Source organism: Malaclemys terrapin, chromosome 7 (genome assembly GCF_027887155.1).
Source record: "Malaclemys terrapin pileata isolate rMalTer1 chromosome 7, rMalTer1.hap1, whole genome shotgun sequence".
In the NCBI taxonomy this organism is placed as follows: Eukaryota; Metazoa; Chordata; order Testudines; family Emydidae; genus Malaclemys; species Malaclemys terrapin.
Window position 1 is genome coordinate 99200904 of NC_071511.1, and position 22297 is coordinate 99223200.

Here is a 22297-nt window from a genome sequence, read left to right on the forward strand (position 1 = left end):
AAGTTTACTTTTGAATATAATTTTTTGCACATCGTCTTAAAAAAATCAGTCATGGAGGAAAGAAAAAAAATGTAGAAGTTACTGATTTCAAATGCTGTTTCTGGTGTGCCTGTAACATTAGATTTTTTTTCAATTGAAGTTGTACAGCAGATTAAAATGTAATTCCTCTTATCAACTGTGATGTTCTGTGAAAGAGAAAGTTGAATAACTAGGCTTCTTTAAATATATATATATATATATCTTAAAGATCCGTAGTTCATAAATGGCAGCCACATTTGTCAAAAGAAGTGTCTTCTATAGCAGTGGTTCTCAAACTTTTTGGGCTAAGGACTCATTTGTAAATGTTTATGGCCTGTCGTGACCCAATAAATAGTCTGCGGGTGGATGCCCTGGGGTGGTTGGGTCCTGCCCCGAGGGGAGTTGGGTCCAGCCTGGCAGTGACCCCATAGTCACGGCTCCTGCACTGTGGGGCTGGCTGGGCTTGGCTCTCAGCTCTGGACGTTGCAACCTGCAGGGTTGCAGTGCTGCACAGGTTTGGCTCAGCCCCCCAACTGGACCAAATTTGCGTGAGTGGGCTTGTGGTGCCACTCACTCAAATTTGGCCTACCCAGGCTCCCTTCATCATTACAACTCGGCCAAGCCAATGTGGCGCTGGGATCCCAGAGGTTGCCGTGCCTGAGGCAGGGAGGCGAGCCTAGCCAGCCCTTTGGGACCAGTGCCCTTTGAAACATTCTGGCCATACAATTTTGGATCCCAACCCACAGGCTGAGAAACCCTGTTCCATAGTTCATAAATGGTACACAGTTGTCAGAGGAAGTGTCAAAGTTCAATTTTTTTCTTCCTTTCATATCTTAAATTACACCTTTAGTGTTACAGTTCCTGTTTTATATTATTCTCTATATAGAACACATCTAGACAGATTTCCACACAAAACAATACTAAAGCTATACACACACACACACACACGTATCAATAAATGGTTCAGATATTAAGATTATGTAAATCTTTATTAAGACAGTTAATATTTATTAAGACCGTTAATTAAAACATTTCAGACAAACTTGATTTTCCAATTAGTTATGAGCTTAGTTTATTGAAAAACAAAAACAGCAAGAAGAACAAGCTGAAAACAGACACTAAAAATAATGAAATTGTGTTTAGCATGGTTATTTATAAGTTACAGAATGTCACTTCTATTGCATATATATATATATATATATATATATATATTAAAAAAAACAGACTGAAGGAAATCTTAATATGGCCAGAAGGTCACACTTCCTAGTACAGGAAATAGACTATGCCAAATTATAGCAGTCACTTAAAAAAAATTAAAGGGGTTGGAGAGGACTTGCAAAACAGTAACCATCAAGAAGTTTAACAAGTAAAGATCAAAGACACATAACATTCAAATCATAAAGCTGCTCATGACTTCCATCTCCGCAGTAAAGCTACTATGCATTGACTTAGAGCTACACTGGATTTTAGTAGCACTCTTTGCACAAATGGTGCCAGTAAGATTTGTATTAAAAGCCTCAGAAAGGGGGTGGGAGGGGCAGAGGGAAAACCTAACCACGGTCCAGTAAAGAAACATGTAACAATCTGATTATTTTGAAACCCAAGTTCTCATACTGATATCGTTATCCATCTTTAGATTTCTGCTTTGTTGAAGTAAGGATTAAAGTTGAGGAAGAAAGCAAAGCAGCAAGTTCACATCAACAATGAACACCATTAATATTTTTGTCTCAAGTGCAAATGCAAGCCAGAGGTTTTGGCAGAATTTGAAGCAGGGAAATTATTCAGAGATGAAATATGCCTGGTGAAGATGGTTGTCAAGAATCAATCCCGATGACACTTGGAAGCAATCCAGTGTTGAACATTTAGTAGGGTTTACTGTGACTAATGCCTGAAAGTTGGTATTTTAGAGTCATGTGTTTTGAGGCTGAAGATCCTCTAGTCAGGCCAAAGAATCCTACCCCAACCCAGCAATCTGCATCAAGCCCATAACTTCTGCTTGAGTTATAGGTAAGGCTTCTGATCTTAGGTTTTAACCAATAAACAGTGGGAAAAAGACACCCTAGATTTAAAAAAAAAACGTAATTTGGTGTGATTTCTAAAGTACACTATGTTGCAGATTAATTGGTCCACGTAAACCCTGCTGGTGCACACAAAAGGTTCCCTAATGCACTTCAAAGTAGTGCTGTTCTGAAACACTACTATGTTAAATTCACTAGGGAACATTTCTCTTTTTATATACTGTAATGAGTAAAGTCCTGAAAACCCTGATTTTTGAACAGCTATATGAAACCACAAAACTGCTACAAAATAACACCCCACAAAATGAACAGGAGTACTTTTGGCACCTTAGAGACTAACAAATTTATTTGAGCATAAGCTTTCGTGGGCTACAGCCCACTTCATTGGATGCAGCATAGAATGGAACATATAGTAAGGAGATATATATACACACACATATACAGAGAACATGAAAAGTTGGGAATTGCTCTACCAACTCTAAGAGGCTAATTAATTAAGATGAGTAATTATCAGCAGGAGAAAAAAAAACTTTTGTAGTAATAATCAAGATGGCTCCATTTCAGACAGTTTGACAAGAAGGTGTGAGGATACTTAACATGGGGAAATAGATTCAATGTGTGTAATGGCTCAGCCATTTGTAGTCTCTATTCAAGCCTAAATTGATGGTATCTAGTTTGCATATTAATTCAAGTTCCACAGCTTCTCATTGGAGTCTTTTTTTGAAGCTTTTCTGTTGCAAGATTGCCACCTTTAAGTCTGTTACTGAGTGACCAGAGAGGTTGAATATATATCTCCTTACTACATGTTCCATTCTATGCATCCAATGAAGTGGGCTGTAGTTCACAAAAGCTTATGCTCTAATAAATTTGTTAGTCTCTTAGGTGCCACAAGTACTCCTGTTCTTTTTGCAGATACAGACTAACACAGCTGCTACTCTGAAACCCCACAAAATGAAATTAATAAACCCTTATAAAAAGTAGCCCTAGCTATAGGATATCTTTTAGAAAGATATCCAGTCTTTAAATCAAGACTTCAAGCAATGAAGCATCCACCACAACCTTTGAAAAGTTCTACCAATGGTTAATTACACTTACTGATAAAAATGTCCATCTTATTTCTAGCTTCAGCTTCTAGCTTCACTGTTCTCAATATTCCATTTTCCCCCTAGGTTTCAGAAACCTCATCGCCATGCAGGTACTCTTAGATTATGATAAAGTCACCTCTTAGTTTATCCCAGAGAAAGTTAAGCAGCAGCATAATAGGGAGATTATATTATTTTTGTATTTAACATTGGTATGACCGCTGCTGGAATACTGTGTCAACTTCCGGTGCCTGCAATTCAAAGATGTTGATAAATTGGAGAGGGTTTAGAGTTGAGCCACAAGAACAATTAAGGGATTGAAAAAGAGGCCTGATATGCTCAAGAAACTCAAACTATTTAGCTTAACAAAGAGAAAGTTAAGGGGTGACTTGATCAGTCTATAAGTACTTCATGAGAAACAAAAATTTGTTTATAGCCTCTTCAGTCTGGCAGACTATGGTATAACCAATCCAAGCTGAAGCTAAACAAATTTAGACTGGAAATAAAGTGGTTTTTCGTTTGTTTTTTTTAAACAGTGATGGTAATTATCCACAGGAAAAAACGTAACAAGGGTTGCGATAGATTCTCCATCCCCAGCAATTTTTAAATCAAGATTGGATGTTTTTCTAACACACATGCTGTAGTTCAAACAGGAATTAATTCAGGGAAATCTTATGGCCTGCATTATACAGGAGCTAGACTAAATTATGACGGTGGTCCCTCCAGGCCTTATAAACTAGGAATTTAAGATTGGCATAAATTATACTACCATCCTTTAATTATTTATCAACTGTATTCCATCAGCCTTTGCATTATTTTGCCTGGGATTAAAATCAGGCAAAGTAGCCCATAGTTACCTGGATCATTCTGCTTAGCTTTTTAAAATATTGACATGATTGATAAGCTTTTTTCACCTCTATCTGGAACTTCAAGTGTTTCAAGGTTTGCTGGTTTTTTTAAAGGAAGACAACCACAATAATGGTTCAGAGAGCTCCTTGGCCAATACTTATAATAATTGGGTGCAAGTTATCAGGTCCTTCTTTATCCTTAATGAACATTTTATTTTTTAACCCAAAGAAGGCTTCTTTTGGGATTGCAGAAATTGGAGGGGAGTGGGCATCTATTCAAGCAATTCCCAATTATTCACATTCTGTGTTTACATTTTTCCTTCCACTCAATTTTACTCATGATTGTTTTTCAGCTTTGGGAAACGGGCCTTTTTAAAGCATCAGGTACATATCACTAGTCAGAAATATAGTTTGTTGGCACATAAATAAAAATTAGGTCATGATTATTGGTACCTAAAGCAACCATCAGCTTTAGTTCGGTGATCAGTTCATCTTTATCTGACAGAATAAGGTCTAATATAGAACAACACTGAGTTGGGTTGCGATACTTTTGGAAGTTAACACTTGAAAGCCAAAGTTTGGGTGGGCATGTCCTTATATTCATTCCTAACCTTAAGGCTGCCAAGTCCTGTTCCACAACACCAAGTTAAGGACACAAGCCATCAGGTTGATTGCTTATACATTCCAATGAAGAAGTGGCCAAGATACACAGTGAGCCCTGTCACAAACAAATATCCATCAGTCCCTAATGAGGTCTTATCTGCAGGAGTAGTTAGTCTACCTTCCATTCAACCACATCAATATGGGCCAGTAGCAACAGGGGAGAAAAATAGAGCCCTCTCCTACACCTGAGCACAGGGAAAGACTGGTACTTTGTAGCTAACTTGCTCAAAGACACAGATCTTTATAGTCTGAGCATCTGTTTAGCTAGGACACCTGGGCATAAAAGCAACATAGAGAAGGAAAAAGTACTTTGCATGTGTGCATTTTAGATCTGGTTGAAAAAACCTTAAAGCCATATGTGAAAGTTTTCAGTGATTCTTTCCCACACTCTCTCCCTTTCCCCCCTCCCCCCAATCAAAAGTTGAATTTTTGGATTAAAATCTTTATTCAAACTCAAAACTGAGATTTTTTTTTCCGCTATTTCCCCCCACATGCACTTTGGCTTAAAGGAGCAGTGAACCATATCTAACAGATGGAATAGTATCTATTACCACCAGCATATGCTGAAGGCAGCCTAGGAGTTGTGAACTTACATATCTGCAGAAAGGGAAAGCTGAAACTTCACCCTGGTGACACAGACACAGGTAGTGGCACAGCCATTATCCCACAACCTCTCTTTTTAAGCAAGTGACCAACATCCACCCCATTAACAATGCCTCATCAGTAGAAGCAAAACAAGGCCCTGTTCTCCATTGCTTTTGTACCTTGTGTGGCCATTTATACCTGTACATAGTGAGAAATCCCCCTTTTTGCTATGTGCTTTTACACCCATTGTGCACCTACTTTTCACAAGTGCAAATGACTACAAAATACAGTGAAGAATTGGGCTCACAATGTTTATGGACAACTAGAACTGGATCTCAGGAGTAAGAACAAAAGGAAAACCCATATAGCCCCATATCAGTCACCAAGAAATGAGATCAACCAATAGGGAGGGTGGCTTTTGGTTTTTATTTCAGTTGTGCCTAGATGCCACAATCAGGACTCTCTTCTGCTAGGTGCTGTACAAACACATAACAAGTGAGCCAGCATCCTGAAAAGCTTTCAGTTCAGCTTCCTGGTAGCCAATCAGAAATGAGACTTGAAGCAGAATTCCTGCTGCAGCTCACCCTTCACCCAAAAAAAGGTATTGGACAAGCTCAACAGACTACGTTGTTTCCTTTCTCTTACTTCTCCTTTGCCATGCACATCCCTACTGAATTATCTCAAACTACCAATAAAAGATAGATATGATCTCTAATCAAAATTTTAACTAGTTTATAACCACCAAGTCAGAGGTGTCTATTTTTACCAAATACATTCATTCAAATCTTGGTTTTTAATATCTCAATGTGCTATAGTCATATTTCTATTAAATAAACAGTTATGCAAAGTGACTAAATCTCATCTACATTTTTCCTATATTCCACTGGTAAGCAGACCATTCAACTCATTTTTGCCAGAACTCTTAGAATAAAACAGTTCTGCCTCCATTCATTATGTTATAGCCATACATCACTGACTATAATGAATGTGTTGTTCTACCCTGAAAACTGATAGTGTAGAAATGGCACAGTTTTGTTTAAACCCACTTCCTGTGAGTTTTCAGAATTAGATATTGTCACTTAAGTTATAAGAAGTTTTTAATGCTTTTCTCTCAGTTTAGCTGAGATTTATTCTAGTCTTTCTGTTTAATGATATACAAGAATAGCTTACTCTGGTTTCTCCCAAAATCTAATCAGCTAACCTTGTTTTGTAGTTTAAACAATAACAATTAATTGGATCATAACAACAAGAATATAAAGTAACAAAAAGTTACACTAGCCCAGTGAGTTAGTCCCTTGTTTATAAGCTATCTTCTTAGTGCACGTGCAACGTGCCTCCAATGGCACATGACCAGGATTCCTCACCAAATTTGATCCGCTGGTTTGCTCATTAGCTTTCCCAGTCCAGGCTAGGTAAGGACAGGGAATGTGACATGAACACTGATTCTGGGTTCAATCGGCAACCCAGCTCTAGTTGCAAAAATTTCCAATGATAAGCCCATTTAACTCTGCCAGCCCAGAACTCTCCAGTCTGCAGAAGGTACCATAACAAGACACGGACGTCAGAGTTCTTAAAGCTCCATATACCACATTCAGCAAGTTCCAAGCAGGATCAGTAACTATGCAAACCCATTAAAGGCAATGCAGCGACATCTGTGGCAATTCATTACCCACGTTGGCCAACAGAACCTTTATTTTTAGTCACTTTTCAAAGACTCCACTTTAATCACTTCTAAATATAGGACTTTATACCTTTTTCTGTAAAACACTCGCTCTACATAATCTGAAATAGTGCTTTGGAAAGTTATAATTTAATAAAACACCAAAAGAGGAAATTTATTCAAAATTTGATCCTGGCCTTTGATTCATTTTCATTACCAAAAATCTTTGAAACCAAGTATTCATTTGTAAATTAGCTGCCACAATGATATCAACTAGTAACATTAGGCTGGGATTTTCAAAGGAGCCTAAGAGAGTTAGGCACTTAAATACTGGTAAATTTCAGCAGGATTTGGTAAACTAATTTTCTTAGGCTCCTTTAAATATTTCCATCTTATTTTTAATATATTATAAAGAAGCATTCTACACAAGTTACTGATGCTACTGTAATGCTTGAGTAAATCAAATAAATACTTAAAAATCAAGATGTAAATTGCTCAGTAAGACATTTAAACAGTATAAAATATTGCTGTGAACACTATTTTATGACAAGATTATCTAATGAACCAATAATTATATGGGGGCACAAATTAATCAATCAGGAATTGTTTCTGGAAGAATAGCCAATTAGAAACAAGTTTATAATGATAACCTAATGAGCATGAAGTATTCAAAAACAGTGACTTCACTTACCCTGAAATATTCAAGGAGAAACACCTGATGTGTATCTGTAACAAATATGCATCTCTCATTTATTTACTGCTTATTGTTAATTTTTGTTCATAAAAAGCTATTGTTTTTACATTTGTTTAAATGAACAATCTTGCACAGAATGGAGACAAAATAAATGCTCGCTTCTGCATTTTCCTGCATATTTGATATTACCAAAGGGTTTACCTATGCATCATGTTTATTGTGTAATTAATTGAGAATTTTAAAAAGCAACAGAAAAAATTACTGTACTTGCTGGTCTGGGAAAATGTTCTCACTTCTTTGCTTTCATAACGCAAAGATCTTAGTTCTAGATGTTCAAGTTTTTCCTTGACCTAGACCTTGAAGATTAGCGATACAAGAGAAATCTTTAATAAGATCTCATTTTAATAAGCAGCAATTAGTATTAATTCAATACATTGTCTGGGTTAGCTCATATACATTTTATATTTTATGAAATATTGGTAAGGCGAGGCATCTGAGATTGAATCTTCTGACATTTCCGTCCCAAGCCTTGAGTCCTGTACTGGGTACTCTGGAGTATCTAGGAGGTGCTCTCACTCCAAATTCTAAGTGGGCAGCAGTGGGACTAGCATGAGTGCTCATGCTGCTGAAGAGAAGAAGATGGGAGTGAAGTAAGGTCACAGAATCATCCCTTGAAGATTGTCACCTGCCAGTGTCCTTAAGAGCCCAAATCTTCCTGCCACTGAAGGGAAGAGGCTCTGGAGCAGAGGTGGGCAAACTATGACCTGCGGGCCATATCCAGCCCGCAGGACCGTCTTGCCCAGCCCTTGAGTTCCCGGCCAGGGAGGCTAGGCCCCAGCCCGTCCCCTGCCCCGCAGCCTTCACTTGCCATGCCCAGCCCGTCTCCAGTGAGGACGCTGCGGCCAGCTGCCTGCCGGGGCCCAAGGAGGCAGGTAGTGTGGTGCGCTATGGACCCGGAGAGCCTGACTGGTGCTGCTGTGAGCAGGGCGCAGCCTGCCAGCTGGGCCCGCTGTGTGCTGAGCCCTCCAGCACCAGGACAGAGGCACCTGCATGGCGCCATCTAGGACAGGCACCTCTCCCTGCCCTAGATCCGCAACTTCCCCGCGTGGACCAGTCTTCCCCTAACTTTTCGGTGCCAGCTGGAGGCCCCTGCACTGCGGCTCCCTTCCTCGGGCTGTGGCTTCCCCCTGCTCCCTGACAGCCCCCTCGAGACCCTCTGCCCCTTATCCAACCCCTCGGCCCCAGCCTGGCACCCTTAACACGCCACTCAGAGCAGCGTGTCTGACTACCCCTGATCCCAGTAGAAGACCAAAGCAGTCCTACTGTCATCACTGCAGTCCCTCCTGCCTTCTCAGTTCATAACCTAAACAACGGCCAGGAAATGGGAGGAGAATTCTGAGTGTGGTTTTACTGAGCAGTAGCCTCATGGTGACTCCGTTGCCTCCCCTCCAACTGTCAGCTGGAAGGGATAGACACTGCAATCTTCCTTGCCCACCACCACCACCCAGGGCTGGGTGTTGATGGCATGCAAGGTGGGGGTGGGGATAGGGTGGCCATGACTCTGTTACAGAAGATAGAGTAAAGTATGCAGTACATACATAAAGTGTAGCGATTTGAGGATGAAATCGCTCCAGAATGCATTATTACTTTGGTTACTGTCTTTGAGCCAGAAAACTAAACTTGTCTATATGTAAAACAAATCTAAGTTTAAGAGACCATTTTCCTCCTTTCTGTGGGATTGCTGGCATCATTCCCAGCCTTTTTACAAGCTTACCATGGCATTTCACCTTAAATCAAATTAATAAATCGTTCTCAGATATGGGGGCTGCGGCTGACAAATCCATACTACTATTGCAAAAGCCACCATTTCCCATTTATACTGTAGTTGGTGTATAGGAAAGAAAGCACAGTTGATATAGCCACTAGTGTTACATTTATTGATCAGAAATGTGTGAGCATTTTAATGAGCTAGATTCTGAACTTCTGGACTGTGACTAGCATCCTAAAGGGAGGATGCAAAAAGGAGTAGGGACTGGGAATGCATGAGGGTAGAGGTGGGTATGCCAGAGACAGGGAAAACTGGAAAGAGAACAAGGAGAAAGTAGGAATAGGAATGCAATCCACTATCTAGGGCAGAATGAGGGAGGGTGAGAAAGGGAGACTGAAGAGCAGAGGGATTGTCTGGGGACTGAAATGCAATAGAGCAAATCAACATAGGGTCACTATGGATGTAGTTCTGAAAAACCTTTGTGGCAGAGGGACATCTGGGGAGGGAGGAAAGACTAGAGAGTATGGGAAGGAAGAGGAGAATGAGTTTGGGAGGAAGGAGGAAGAAACTTGTGGATGCAACAGTGCAGACGCAGACTGCAACAGCAGAAGATGAGAGTGACTATGTGCAAAGGCTCGTCAGTGGGAGAAGTAACAAAGAATGAGGCTCTTTTCCAGCAGTCAAAGCTGAGCCTCTTAAGTAGGGTATTCTTTAGACAAAAAGGTAAAAGATAAGAGGAACAAGGCTCATGTTTTGGGGGAGGAGGAGGGCGAATATATACTCAGAATGTGTATACTTGTCCTCAGAATCTCAATACTGCATTCCCACAGGTAACTTTTAGGTACTATTGCAAGGAAACTCAGTTTTTGGTCAGCACTGACCTTTTTGTCCTAGCATGTCTGAGTGTTAAAAGCTGAAACTGGCTTTTGTTGTGCTGTTGATAAGTCACCATAACGGAGAGAAAGTTTCACATGCTCCTTAGGGTGCATTCTTCCCATCATTTTTGCTATATTTGCCCAAAATGCTATAAATAGAGCCAGGTCAATAGTGGCCCTTTTCGGTTCATTGGCAATTTTGAAAAGTTATATAAAAAAGAAAAAGTTTAAAGGTAATTTTGAAACAAGTATTTCAAACTGAAAAATGAAAATGTTTCATTTCAGTTTTTTTGTCACCTCCAAAATGAACAATTTGGCAAATCAGATACAAATGCATAAAATGTTTTGGTGTCGCTGATTCTACATAGTCACCAAAAAATGTTTTGTCCAAAATAAACAAAACAAACAAACAAATAAATAAAATTCACACAGCTCTAGCTGCAAGGCCTGCCACAGTGCTAATTGTGTTCAGGTTTGAGGTTTGGGAATCTAACCCCCATTTCTTGTATTGGAAGGTATAAGGTCACTTGCTGGTTTGATCTAGGGTAAATGGTGGATTCTCTGTAACTTGAAGCCTTTAAATCGTGATTTGAGAACTTCAGTAACTCAGCCAGAGGTTATGGGTCTATTACAGGAGTAGGTGGGTGAAGTTTTGTGGCCTGCAAATGTGTAGGAGGTCAGACTAGATCAGCGTTTCCCAAACTTGGGACACTGCTTGTGTAGGGAAAGCCCCTGGTGGTCCAGGCCAGTTTGTTTACCTGCCGCGTCCGCAGGTTTGGCTAATCGCAGTTCCCACTGGCCATGGCGACCAGTATATCCCTCGGCCCCCACACTCCAGCAGCTCCCATTGGCCTGGAGCAGTGAACCGCAGCCAGTGGGAGCCGTGATTGGCCGAACCTGCGGACGCGGCAGGTAAACAAACCAGCCCGGCCCACCAGCATATTTGTAGCATATTTGTTCTGCCCTCATACAAAATGCTAGAGTTAATGTTAATTTTCAATTAATATCTATTGTCAGGGAGCTAATAATGAATAGCAAATTTGACAAACTGTTTAGCTCCTCCGACGAAGGTCTATTCTGTTTCCAGTTTTTCAGGTCCAGTTTTAGGATATTATCAGGTTTAGGATTATTTTCCCATTCTATTAGTTAGGTTGGCGTTTACTTTAATTCCAATATATATAATCCCTTTATCTTTCCAGTTACAATTCCAGTCTATGAAACAAACATTGATGCACCTATTTTGAATTGGAATTGGTTTATCTTTACATAAAAGAAGCTATTTATAAGAGGGTCACCTCTGCTACCTTGATTCTGTGGTTCCTTCCTTTTGCAGCAAACTCCTCACTAACCAGGGAAAACTATGAAGGTCCATATCCTAGTAGCTCTAGAGGCCCTAGGCCATCAAAGTTTTTCAAAGCTATAATGCTGCATTAATAATGAAGAAGATCTCCGCGGGCTTGATTCTCAGTTATGCTGAGGCCCCTCTACATTGCCAGAAGGGCCTTAGTGTAATGTGGAATTCAAGACAGTATATTCAGAACTCTGGAAGGTAAAATACAGCCAACCCCAATGCCTCAGGATTTACCAAGGGACAGCTTTTAAAAAAGAAAAAAAGGTTTAAAAGGACATTCTTATTTATGTGCTACCTGACAGCAAGAGATAAATTTTATCAGACCCAGAGGTAAATCTCAGAGTTTTTTCACAGGTTTTTATAAGAAGACTGCCACAGTATAATAATACAGGAACAAATCCCACAAGTCTTCTCCTGCCTGTGTTTTGTTACTGACAGAACAGTTTATACAGTGGACATAATCTTATCTGAAAAAGAATAAGTCAAATTTAATACAGACAAGTAACTACAATCAGTGTTATTAGACTATAATAAAAACATCAGAAGTGGAACAATGGCACTATTTGGAGATAAATCTCTCAGCTCAGTCTCAGGCATAAGAACAAAGTAGCAACTACTAAAAAGGACAACAGTAGCATGTTACCTTAAAATCAAAAAACTTTAAGTGAATATTCTCTATATTAAGAAAAGAATGTATGTGAGTGGGGGGGGGGGAATTCAGAAGAGCAGGAAAGTGTTTGGAGTTGTAGATTTCTCACATTAACTCTCAAAAACTTGAAAGTAAATTTACGGAACACATGCGGTCTTGACCAATGAAATAAAGGTTAGTCAAGTATGACTAGGGAGGCAGATAGCCAGCAGACTATTTTATGTATTTCTAATGCTGTAGAATTACTCGTCAGGGACAATGAAAATGAAGGAGAGCTAAGATATGAAGTGGCAGTTGTACACAAAATGAGAGACAGAAGGCACAAGTACAGATGCTTGAAAACATTGAGAATTAAACCAGCGGTGAAAGTCAAGTCAGTACAGTGCTCTAAATCTCAGGTGTACATGAGAGAAATGAGTAAGCCTCACAAATACTTCTCGGGGGTTGTTAAAGCAGAATAGCTGTCTCGGTGGAGAAAATCTGCCCTTTTAGCTTCCAGATTTATGCTACAAAACAGCTGTGTATAACAGAAGCAGGGTAAAACACAGTCTGAGGAAAGAAGGATGGATTATCTGGAACAGGGACGGTTTGAGCAGCTGTGACAAGGCCCCCGCAGAAGAAAACAGTGTTATGTCTACAGAAATTTTGCTCAGGAAGTTGCTGGGTCCTTCTGTGGAGGGATGGAGGCAGCTGCAGAGAAGTGTTCTTTTTGGAAAGGGGGGGAAACATAGGGAGCAGAGTGACTGGAGAAACCACTACATGCGTCACAGGATAGGAAGGGGACAGAGAAGGAGCAGAACAACCCTAAGTTGCAGTTTTTTCACAAGATGGGAGGCAGGAAGCATAGCGGCCTCAGAGCTGCTGCTCCTTTAAGAAGGAGAGGTAGCAACGAGCCGAGTGTCCTGGCAGAAGGGGAAGCAGCAGAGCCCTACAAAAAGATACTTGAAGCAGAAATGATTGTTCTGATTGGGGAGGGCAGAATTAATAAAAGCATACTTGACTGAGAGGAGGGAAGATGTGACAATGGAAATCAAATAGCATAACTTTGGGGGGGGGAGGTATTTTTCACTTGGGATATAGGTATAAGTTTTGGAGGCCCAGATTCTCACTCTCTCTCCAGGTTACATGAAAATTGAGTGTACAAGCTGTGCCTCATGATGACCAGTGAAGACAGTCAGTCCCTGACTATCCCCATCTACACCATATATATTGATCACTCTTTAAAAACATGTGGAAGATACCAAGATTTCCAGCAATGCTGTGCATGTGTCAATGTTACTTCTGAGCGTCACTTTCATCACCTGCTTTTTGGGGTAAAGTCCCTTTCCGTGGCTGGAAAAACATACTATGATCCCCAAGAGGCATGAACTCCTAGAGTCTCCTTTAAGGAGAACTTCCACATGCATAAGTTACCTGTGAGAGCTGGAATAAGACATATAACAAGTTGGTGGGCAGGACTTCAGCTAGTGACCAAGGGTGGGATCCACAAAGGTACTTAGGTACATAACTCCATTTTTAGGCACCATTGCAATTCACAAAACTCCCACTTGGCTGCCACCTAACACTGTAGGAGCCTAAATTCATTTGGCACCTAAGTTTTTTCCTCTGGGCACACACACTGCAACCTCATTCTAGGTGCCTGGATACCTATCCCCTGCCTGCGCACATGCACTGCTGCCTCATGCTAAGTGTCCAGACATCTCCTGCCTAAGCCACAGAGTGTTTCACAAACCAGAAAGATAGGAATTCAGCTGGCCAAGTTGTGTATGTGGGCCTAGTCCAGTACGTGATCTTTGAGTATGCCTACCATAATCGGGCCCCTCCGGCAACTTCACACAAAGCTGTGTGCTCAGGAGGGAAAGGGAAAACCTCCCATGTAATCTTTAGCCTAGTGGATAGGGTACTCAGCCAGGAAGTGGGAAATCCCCAGTTCAAGTCCCCTCTCCTACTGAGGAGAAAGCAGATCCCTGTTCAAATCCTAACTCTCATGGGAATGCCCTAACCTCTGGGCTATAGAGTCATTCTTGCACTCTCACTCTCTCTCTCTGGCCCAATTATTATTGTTTAATTAAAGTGTAACAGCTTCAATAGGAGAGATTGAAGGTGCCTGCATCAGAATAGTCTATAGCCCAGTGATTAGCATTCTCACCTGAGTGAGCAGGAGTCTCCTAGCTAATCCCTTCTACCCTCAGGTGGAATACTTGATTTGTGACTATCCCACATCTTGGGTGTGTACCCTTTCCACTAAACCAAGAAAAACAGTCAATTTTAGACTGACCTACAATGCCCTACACAAGCTCATCCTGCTTGACATCTCTACTCTCTTTTCCTCCTGTTCCCCAGTCACCTCTCCCAACCACTCACTTCATCTTTCTCATATCTTCTGTCAGTTTGCCCTTATGCTTGGAATTTCTTTCACCATGGCTGATTGTCCCTCCAGCAATTTTTTGGGAGGCTGCATGGTCCAGCACATGGATAGGGAGCCAGAAGACCTGGTTTTATATTCTTGTCTCTGACGATCTGTTGTATGACCAGGGGCAAGTCACTTAGCTCTCTTCACCTTAGTTTTCCCACTTGTTTAATGAGGATAATAACTTGTCTGTCTTTATACGGTGCCTTATGAATGATCCAGAGATTACAAATGTTATGCAAGGGCTAAGTATTATTAAAAACATTTTTGAAACCCATTCTCAGGAACCCTCTTTTTCCATTATGTCCTCACCAATAATCTTTTTGTTCATCCCTGCCTTCCTAAAATATCATCTTGCATTTGCTTGCCTGGAGTAACTTAGATTGTAGGCTTCCAGGGACATGAAATGTGTTTTATACTGTAAAAGTACAGTGTAGTAAAATTTATTTGCTATATAATTTATTAATAACAACCATTATAAACCATAGCAGCACAGAATAGGAAGAGACAAGACTGGGCATGAAACAAATGAAGTAGTATTTTTTTTTTTTAAAGTGTATAAAGCAAGTGCTGATGTGACATAACATTGAAGTAATTTAGGGACATGGGAAATGGGGTAAATTCAGCCTTTAGAGAATTGGTTAATGTTTGCAAAGTGCTTTGGGGGATGAAAAAACTATGTATTATCATTATAGCAACAGAGCATCTCTGAAATTAAATATCTGAGGCTCACAACTGCCACTGATCTATGAAAATGTGGGTCTTCAGCTCAGCACATCCACTGCATTTGTGATAGTTATCAACTATTGTCCAAGTTCTACCTTTAATGAAATCTATGTAACCCCATTTAAGACAACAGAGTTGCATAGGGATAACTGGCGGAGAATTTTCCATAAAAATGGAGTAGGTGTGAGAAGAGTACTAGGTTTTCTTTCAAAGGAAAAAGTAAGTTAATCATATATCACTATCAGAAACAGGTGGATTTTAGTAATATTTTATAACTATATCACCTTCCAGTCTAGGATACCAAGGCATTTAATTAATAAAAAGAGTCACAAGCCAAAAGGAAGACTGTATTATCCTCATTTTACAGAACAAAAACAAAACAAAAACACATCAGAGGCACAGACAAGGTAAATGGCTTACCTTATTAAAAATCAGACAGCAACTCTGTGGTAGAGCTGAGAACAGAACCTAGATCTCTTAATGACCTAGAGGTACTTTAACCTCTAGACCACAGTGCTTTGCAATGAATGAGTTGCCTGTGTATATCTGAGGTCAAAAGGACCAACGATCATGTTATGCAGCCAACCATAACTGGAATGACTCCAGAGCCACTTCATATCTTGCAAAGACCTTTCTGATTGTCTCTACACATTTTTCAGTTGCATCAGAGATCCAAATGCAAAACCAAGCAATCTAGTGCATCATAAGGATTTTCATTAATCTACATGCATTATGTAGGTCCGCAAGTCAGTGAGGGCTGATCCAGCAGTCCATATTTATCCAAAATTGCCTACTGACTTCTAAAAGCAATAACATGTGCATCCAAGGAGTGTGAGGTCCTGAATGGATCACTGTAATTCACTTACCAATAAAGCTTTACATCTAGAATACCCATTTTCATAATGAGTGGAGATTATAAAAAAAAAATCTCTCATCAGTATTTCTGGGCATGTATTAAATTTTACTTGTTTAAATTAAACATATGTAATCTCTTAACGCTTTTTATGAGACAATGAAACAAGTTATTACCCAAAAAGTTGCAATACATATTGTTTAATATTGAGAGTTTGGACCATCAGCTCAAGAGCAAGCTCCTACATCAACCAGAATTTAGAGTGCTCGTGAGGGAGAGAGAATCTCATCTGTTGCACACACTCATGAGCCTGCAGGCACACTCAAGAAATAGCATGGACAGGATCTGAAAGGGCAGTTCCTCAGCCAGATGGAAGATCATCACAAAGCAAAGTCTTTGTGATTGGAAGGAAGAAGCACGGAATAATACTGGAGTGCTCAAAAGGGCCCTGTCCCACTAGGGGAAAGAGTGTTATAGAGTGGACAGCTAAAACAAGTTATATGGCAGGCAAATGCTTCCAAGACTTAGATGGACAGGGTTATAGGATGATCTTGTTTGACAATAGAAAAAAATATAGAAACTTACTCATATTCAAAGCTGAAGGGAAATCAAAAGACTGATCTGCCTAAACTTTAAGTTAAGTTTAGACACAGCAATAAGAACAATAAAAAAAATCATAATTGGTCCTTTTCATCTAGTGTCTTGTCTCAAAAAATGGACAATACCTTAACCAATTGCAGACTGATCTGCACAGATTTGGAGTAGGATCAGACTTTTGCTGACCTCTGCGGACACTCAAGGAACACGAGTTTGGATTACCCACATCATTAGTTTACATAACTACAACCTGTCTTGAACACTATTTTGTCCCTTTTATAATCCAAATATTTGTCTTTATTACCTCCCATGGCAATGAATAAAGTCTCTCTCTCTTTAAAAAAAGAACACCCACCCACCAACATGGTTATACCAAATCTATTGTACAGAAGTGAAATGTGGGCACTGAGGAAGGCTGAAGAACACCAGACTGTGGTGTTCAATTCTCATCTTATTTTTCAGGCTCAATCTTCTTCTCCATAAGTACACTTTATTCTTATTTATTTTTGCTGTAATGGCCTTTAAAGTATACAAGCCAAATACACAATTTAAGAAAATATAAACAACTACCAAGAAAAGTGAACACATGATATAAAAATCCCATTAAGATCCACTTTAAACACAAATTAATGAAATATGCCAAAAGCAAAATGAAAGAAACGCTACATTATGTTATTTCTACTCATTGGGTCTACACATCAGTAGATATTTGTATCAATGTGGAAACAGTAGATGCCGTAATTTAACGCAGCTTTGACATAACGGTATACTGCTGTAGAAAGAGGAAAAGTAATCCCTCTGCTACCGAAGGCACATAAGTCTCTGTTGCAAGTCACTGAGGAATTTAATTGTAGACTGGAATAAACTCATTTCAACAGAAGATACACACTTACTTTCAGAAGCTATAGTAAAATTAGACAGCTGATTTATCCAAGTGTTTACAGTTCCTATTTCAAAGGCAGTGAGATAAATATTGAATACAGATAGTTAAACAGCACATCCAGAAAATTTTAACAAATTTCTTAAAAAAAAAATTAGGATGGTACAGCTGACAGATCAGCACATTTTCTTAATTTTACTTCTAGTAAAATTCCCTTAATTTGTTGGGACCATCTGACATTTTATAGCGCAGATATTACTGAATGTAAAGTTTTTGAAAACTATGCAAGCCCAGTCAGTGACAATTGCTTCCACCACCCAAACTGAAGATAATTGGTTAATACACCATCCAAAACCCACTGAAGTCAATGGGAGTCTATTAACTTCAGATCAGACCCTAAATTAGCAAGACATTTAGTAAAATTTATGTCAAATCCTGCCAAGTCTGCCCATCACAACCAACTCCAATAGTTAATCAAGTAAAAAAAACTTTAAGACAACTCTCTTCCCTCACAAAACACACATATTGTGTTAAATTACTTGATAAACTGCATCATATAGCATGTATGTACATATGTACTTACAAAGGATACAGTATGCATTATAAATTCATCTTATTGATTTAAGAGATATTTATTACTTCTCAATGGTGGTAATTTTTCATAACTGCCCACTAGGGTTATCAGAATATTGTAACAATTTGTCTTAGATCTGCCCTTCCAATAAAATAGCACCAAAAAGAAAAAGAACCTATTATTGAACAAATTATTAAAGTCATATGAAATTTGCTACACTTCTTTTATTAAATGTTACTGCATCTGCAACACACAACCTTTATTCACATCTATATTTCCTAATTGTTAAAGCAATCCAAGACTTTGTATTCCATATGTTACAGCTTTCTCTGTAGGCCAATAAAACTGAGTGGAAATAGGCAGCGTGTCTGCAAGCAAATGCTTTTTTACTAGATCTTTTTACACCTCAAGTTTTAAGTCTTGTTTTACCTTCAAGCATTAGCTTCTAATTATAGATTTAGTCTTGGAAAAAATTTAATCTCCTTAAACTACATGTAATTTAAAAAGGAGGCTGTTAGCAGGCATAAAACATTGCATTCACTTAAATAGAGCAATTTTGAGCATAAGAAATGGAAAACTTCTAACACACATATATTCAGTTTCGAAGTCAGCAGAAGTTGGCGCAATAACAGATATTGCCTCACCCACCATGTCTCGCTCAGTTTTGGTCAGTTAGCTATAAATAACGAGTTACCTATTAAGATTAAGTGACTTTCATATGTCACTTTCAAAAATGTAGTATAGTGTATTTCTGATACTTGAACAAGTGTGTTTGGGTGTCCTCTGAACTATATGGTATTCTCTACCTTGAGACTAGCGCCTTAAACCTTAGATCAGCGGTAGGCAACCTATGGCACGCGTGCCGAAGACGGCACACGAGCTGATTTTCAGTGGCACTCACACTGCCCAGGTCCTGGCCACTGGTCCAGGGGGCTCTACATTTTAAATGAAGCTTCTTAAACATTTTAAAAATCTTATTTACTTTACATGCAACAATAGTTTAGTTATATATTATAGACTTATAGAAAGAGACCTTCTAAAAACGTTAAAATTTATTACTGGCACGCAAAACCTTAAATTAGAGTGAATAAATGAAGATTCGGCACACCACCTCTGAAAGGCTGCTGACCCCTGCCTTAGATATTAGTGGGCAACTAGTGCTTTAAATCTTAGATATTAGTGGGCAGAGCCTCAGCTGGTGCAAATTGTCATTTTGGAGCTATGACAACTTGCATCAGTTGAGGATCTGCCTGTATATATTTATTTCCTCACTACCATCTTTCAATAGTACACTCCTATTTGAAACGCTTTCACTGTTAATCCTATATTAAGTATGCTGAATTCACTTTCTAGTGCAGTTTAAAAGTATAAATGGTTATAAAAGAAGTGTCTCCAAAAAGTCTGGAGAACTTTCTGCAAATTAATATTTAAAAATAAAGCACAAAGAAACACCTTGTAGACATGCACAATTAGTGAGTTTCTAGAAATTTCTTAAGCAAGGGAGAAAAGTATTTAAGTCTGCACAAAATCCTTTTGGAAAGTTAGAATACTTTATGTTCTTAAAGAAAATTATAAGCCATGGAAGTAACACTGCATTTATATTAAATCAACATAAGTTTGTAACTACCATAAAGTTATTCTACCTCAGTTCAATTCTTTGACAAGTGTAGTTATCATATCTATATATTAAGAAACACAAGCTTCCCGGAAAGATCAACATAATCAGTTTTAGCTAAACCTGAACTGGATCACACTCAGCACATCTGCACATTTACAAGCACAAATTCCCCAGATGTCATAAATTACTATCTTTACCACTTGTCTCCTAAAAGTGTTGACTTAAAGAAAGTGCTGTGAACAGAGGAGATGGTCACAGCATGAGTTGTCAAATGAACTAAATTCAATTGCATAGGATCAGTTGGATATATGCATAATCTAAAAGGGCAAAATGTCAACAATGTTAATGCTTGTGTCTGTTATAGGAACATTACTGTAACCTCTCAGTGATAGAGATACAAAATAGCATTAGTTATGTTTACTTACAATGAATATCATATATTCAAGTTCGCATGTGTGCAACAGGCAACACTATATTTGTTGTCCATTTCCAAAACACATGCAAGTCAACAATACACAAATTGAGAGTCATTTCACCACTCCTGAATTACTTAAACAACATAAATAACTGGATTACTTAAATAACCAAAAATGTATGCAGACAAAAATATAGACATCTCAGCTTCCAAACTTTAATTAGAGAAGAAAACATCAATTTCAGGTAATTTGTTAAATAACCCTTAAAATGCAGCTCAGCAGTACAGATGGCATGTTTTATCATCCTTAGGGTTGGAAATTATCCTGTTTCAAGTTTAAAGGTGCATCAGCTGGTCTAATCAGTTTTGCTACCACTAACATTTTCAAAATCACCCTACATAGTAGTATGCAATTTACATTGTAGCAAGTTCTGCTTCCCAAGAACAAAACAAAATACCAACAAGAGTTTCTAAGCTAGAAGTGAAAACAAACTCAAATATTGTTTAAAAGTAGGGCCAGAGTCACAACTGCCCACCCAGGTTGATTAGAGAGACAAGGTGGGGGAGTAATATCTTTCATAGGACCAACTTCTGTAATTGAGAAAAACAAGTTTTCCAGCTACACAGCTCTACTTCAGGTTTCCTCACCCACCTGGTCTCTCTAATATCCTGGGCCCAACAGGGCTACAACTATACTGCGTACACTCACTTTGATCTCAGTTTCTACTCCCTTTTTGACTATGGTTAAGATATTTCATATTCCATATTTTTTGTTATGCACAGTGAACCATTTTCTCTTTGGGCACGGAGAAGTAGTTTTCTTTCAAACTTTTACAGACGGGAGAAGGTTTGAGACCGATACTGTACAAACTATTAGTTTATAACGTTTTTTCCTAGGTGGGCTTCCTTGGTCCATTACTGTCATTTTTCTCCCAGAAAGGAAATAACACGTTCTTTAGAGTCCAAGCTTCCCCGTCCCCTTAGAAGCTGTGACAGCTGTCTGGAAACACCAGTGACTAGATTACTGCCCATAGTTTGCATCGGGATATGTGTGCGCTTTGGAAGAGGAGATGCATCCCCGCCTGGAGTCTGTGAGTAGCTCAGCGAGGTATTAGTCATTAAGCCCTCACACTTCAACTTCCAAGCGCCCAAAGGGTTCTCCAACGTGGGCTCTCTCCTAGGCACGACCCGCTGCCTGCCTCCTGCATTAGCCAGAGGCTTGCATCTCTGATCCTACATCCAGCCCTATCCGACCCCCTCCCGCCGGCACGGAGAGCAGCAAAGCCAGACCCTTGACAGCTGGGTTTCCTTTCACACGCTCGCCTAGCCAGCTCCATTCACACACCCCCACACCGGCTGTTTATCCGAGGCAGGTTCCACGCGTGCACCGGGCTGTACTTACAGAGACACCGTGCGGCTCGGCAGCAGAGAAGGCTGCAAAGTTTCGACCAACTCTCCCCCGCTGCAGACAACTTTGATGCGGACGGTTTGGCGGCCGGGCCCCTTGGAGCGCTCCGCGGTGCAGAGGCAGCTGTCAACGATCAGGTCCGGGCAGTTCCTGCTGGCCCAGGAGAGCCCCGCCAGCGCGGCCGCCAAGCAGAGGCAGCGACAGAGCCCGTGCATGGTGGAGGAGCGGACGCCGCGGCTCTGCGCTGTTCATGGCAAGCTCCGCGCACAGCCCGCTGCGAGGGCGGCTCGATGCCCGCCCCGCCTCCTGCACTGACCCGCTGCCGGGTCCCGGGGCGCCCCCGGGGCAGGGAGGGTCTCCCCCGCCTCCTCGCGGTAGCCACACCGGGCGGACCCGCGGTCGGTCACTCCCAGCAGGAGCCTCAGCGCCGCCCTCGGCTCACCGGACTAAAACTCCCCCGAGGAGAAGAGAGCGCCTCCCCCCTCCCGCCGCGGCCTGTCAGCGCGACCCGCCCACAGCCAGGCTCCGCCAGCAGCCCCGGGCAGCGCCCCCGGGCTGAGCGGGCGAGCCGGGCTGCAGCTCGCTCGGACCGCGCCTGGCGGGGG

The 22297-nt window shown here is 40.4% G+C and overlaps 1 protein-coding gene across 1 annotated transcript in view; it reads right to left on the minus strand.

Moving 5' to 3' along the window:
* Positions 1-22123, minus strand: part of ADGRA1 (adhesion G protein-coupled receptor A1) — a 466316-nt gene extending 444193 nt beyond the window's left edge. Inside the window, exon 1 of the mRNA XM_054036172.1 lies at positions 21687-22123. Within this exon, the coding sequence (XP_053892147.1) occupies positions 21687-21907 (221 nt within the window). The 5' untranslated portion in view covers positions 21908-22123. The remainder of the gene's footprint in view (positions 1-21686) is intronic.
* Between the last annotated feature and the right edge of the window lie 174 nt (positions 22124-22297).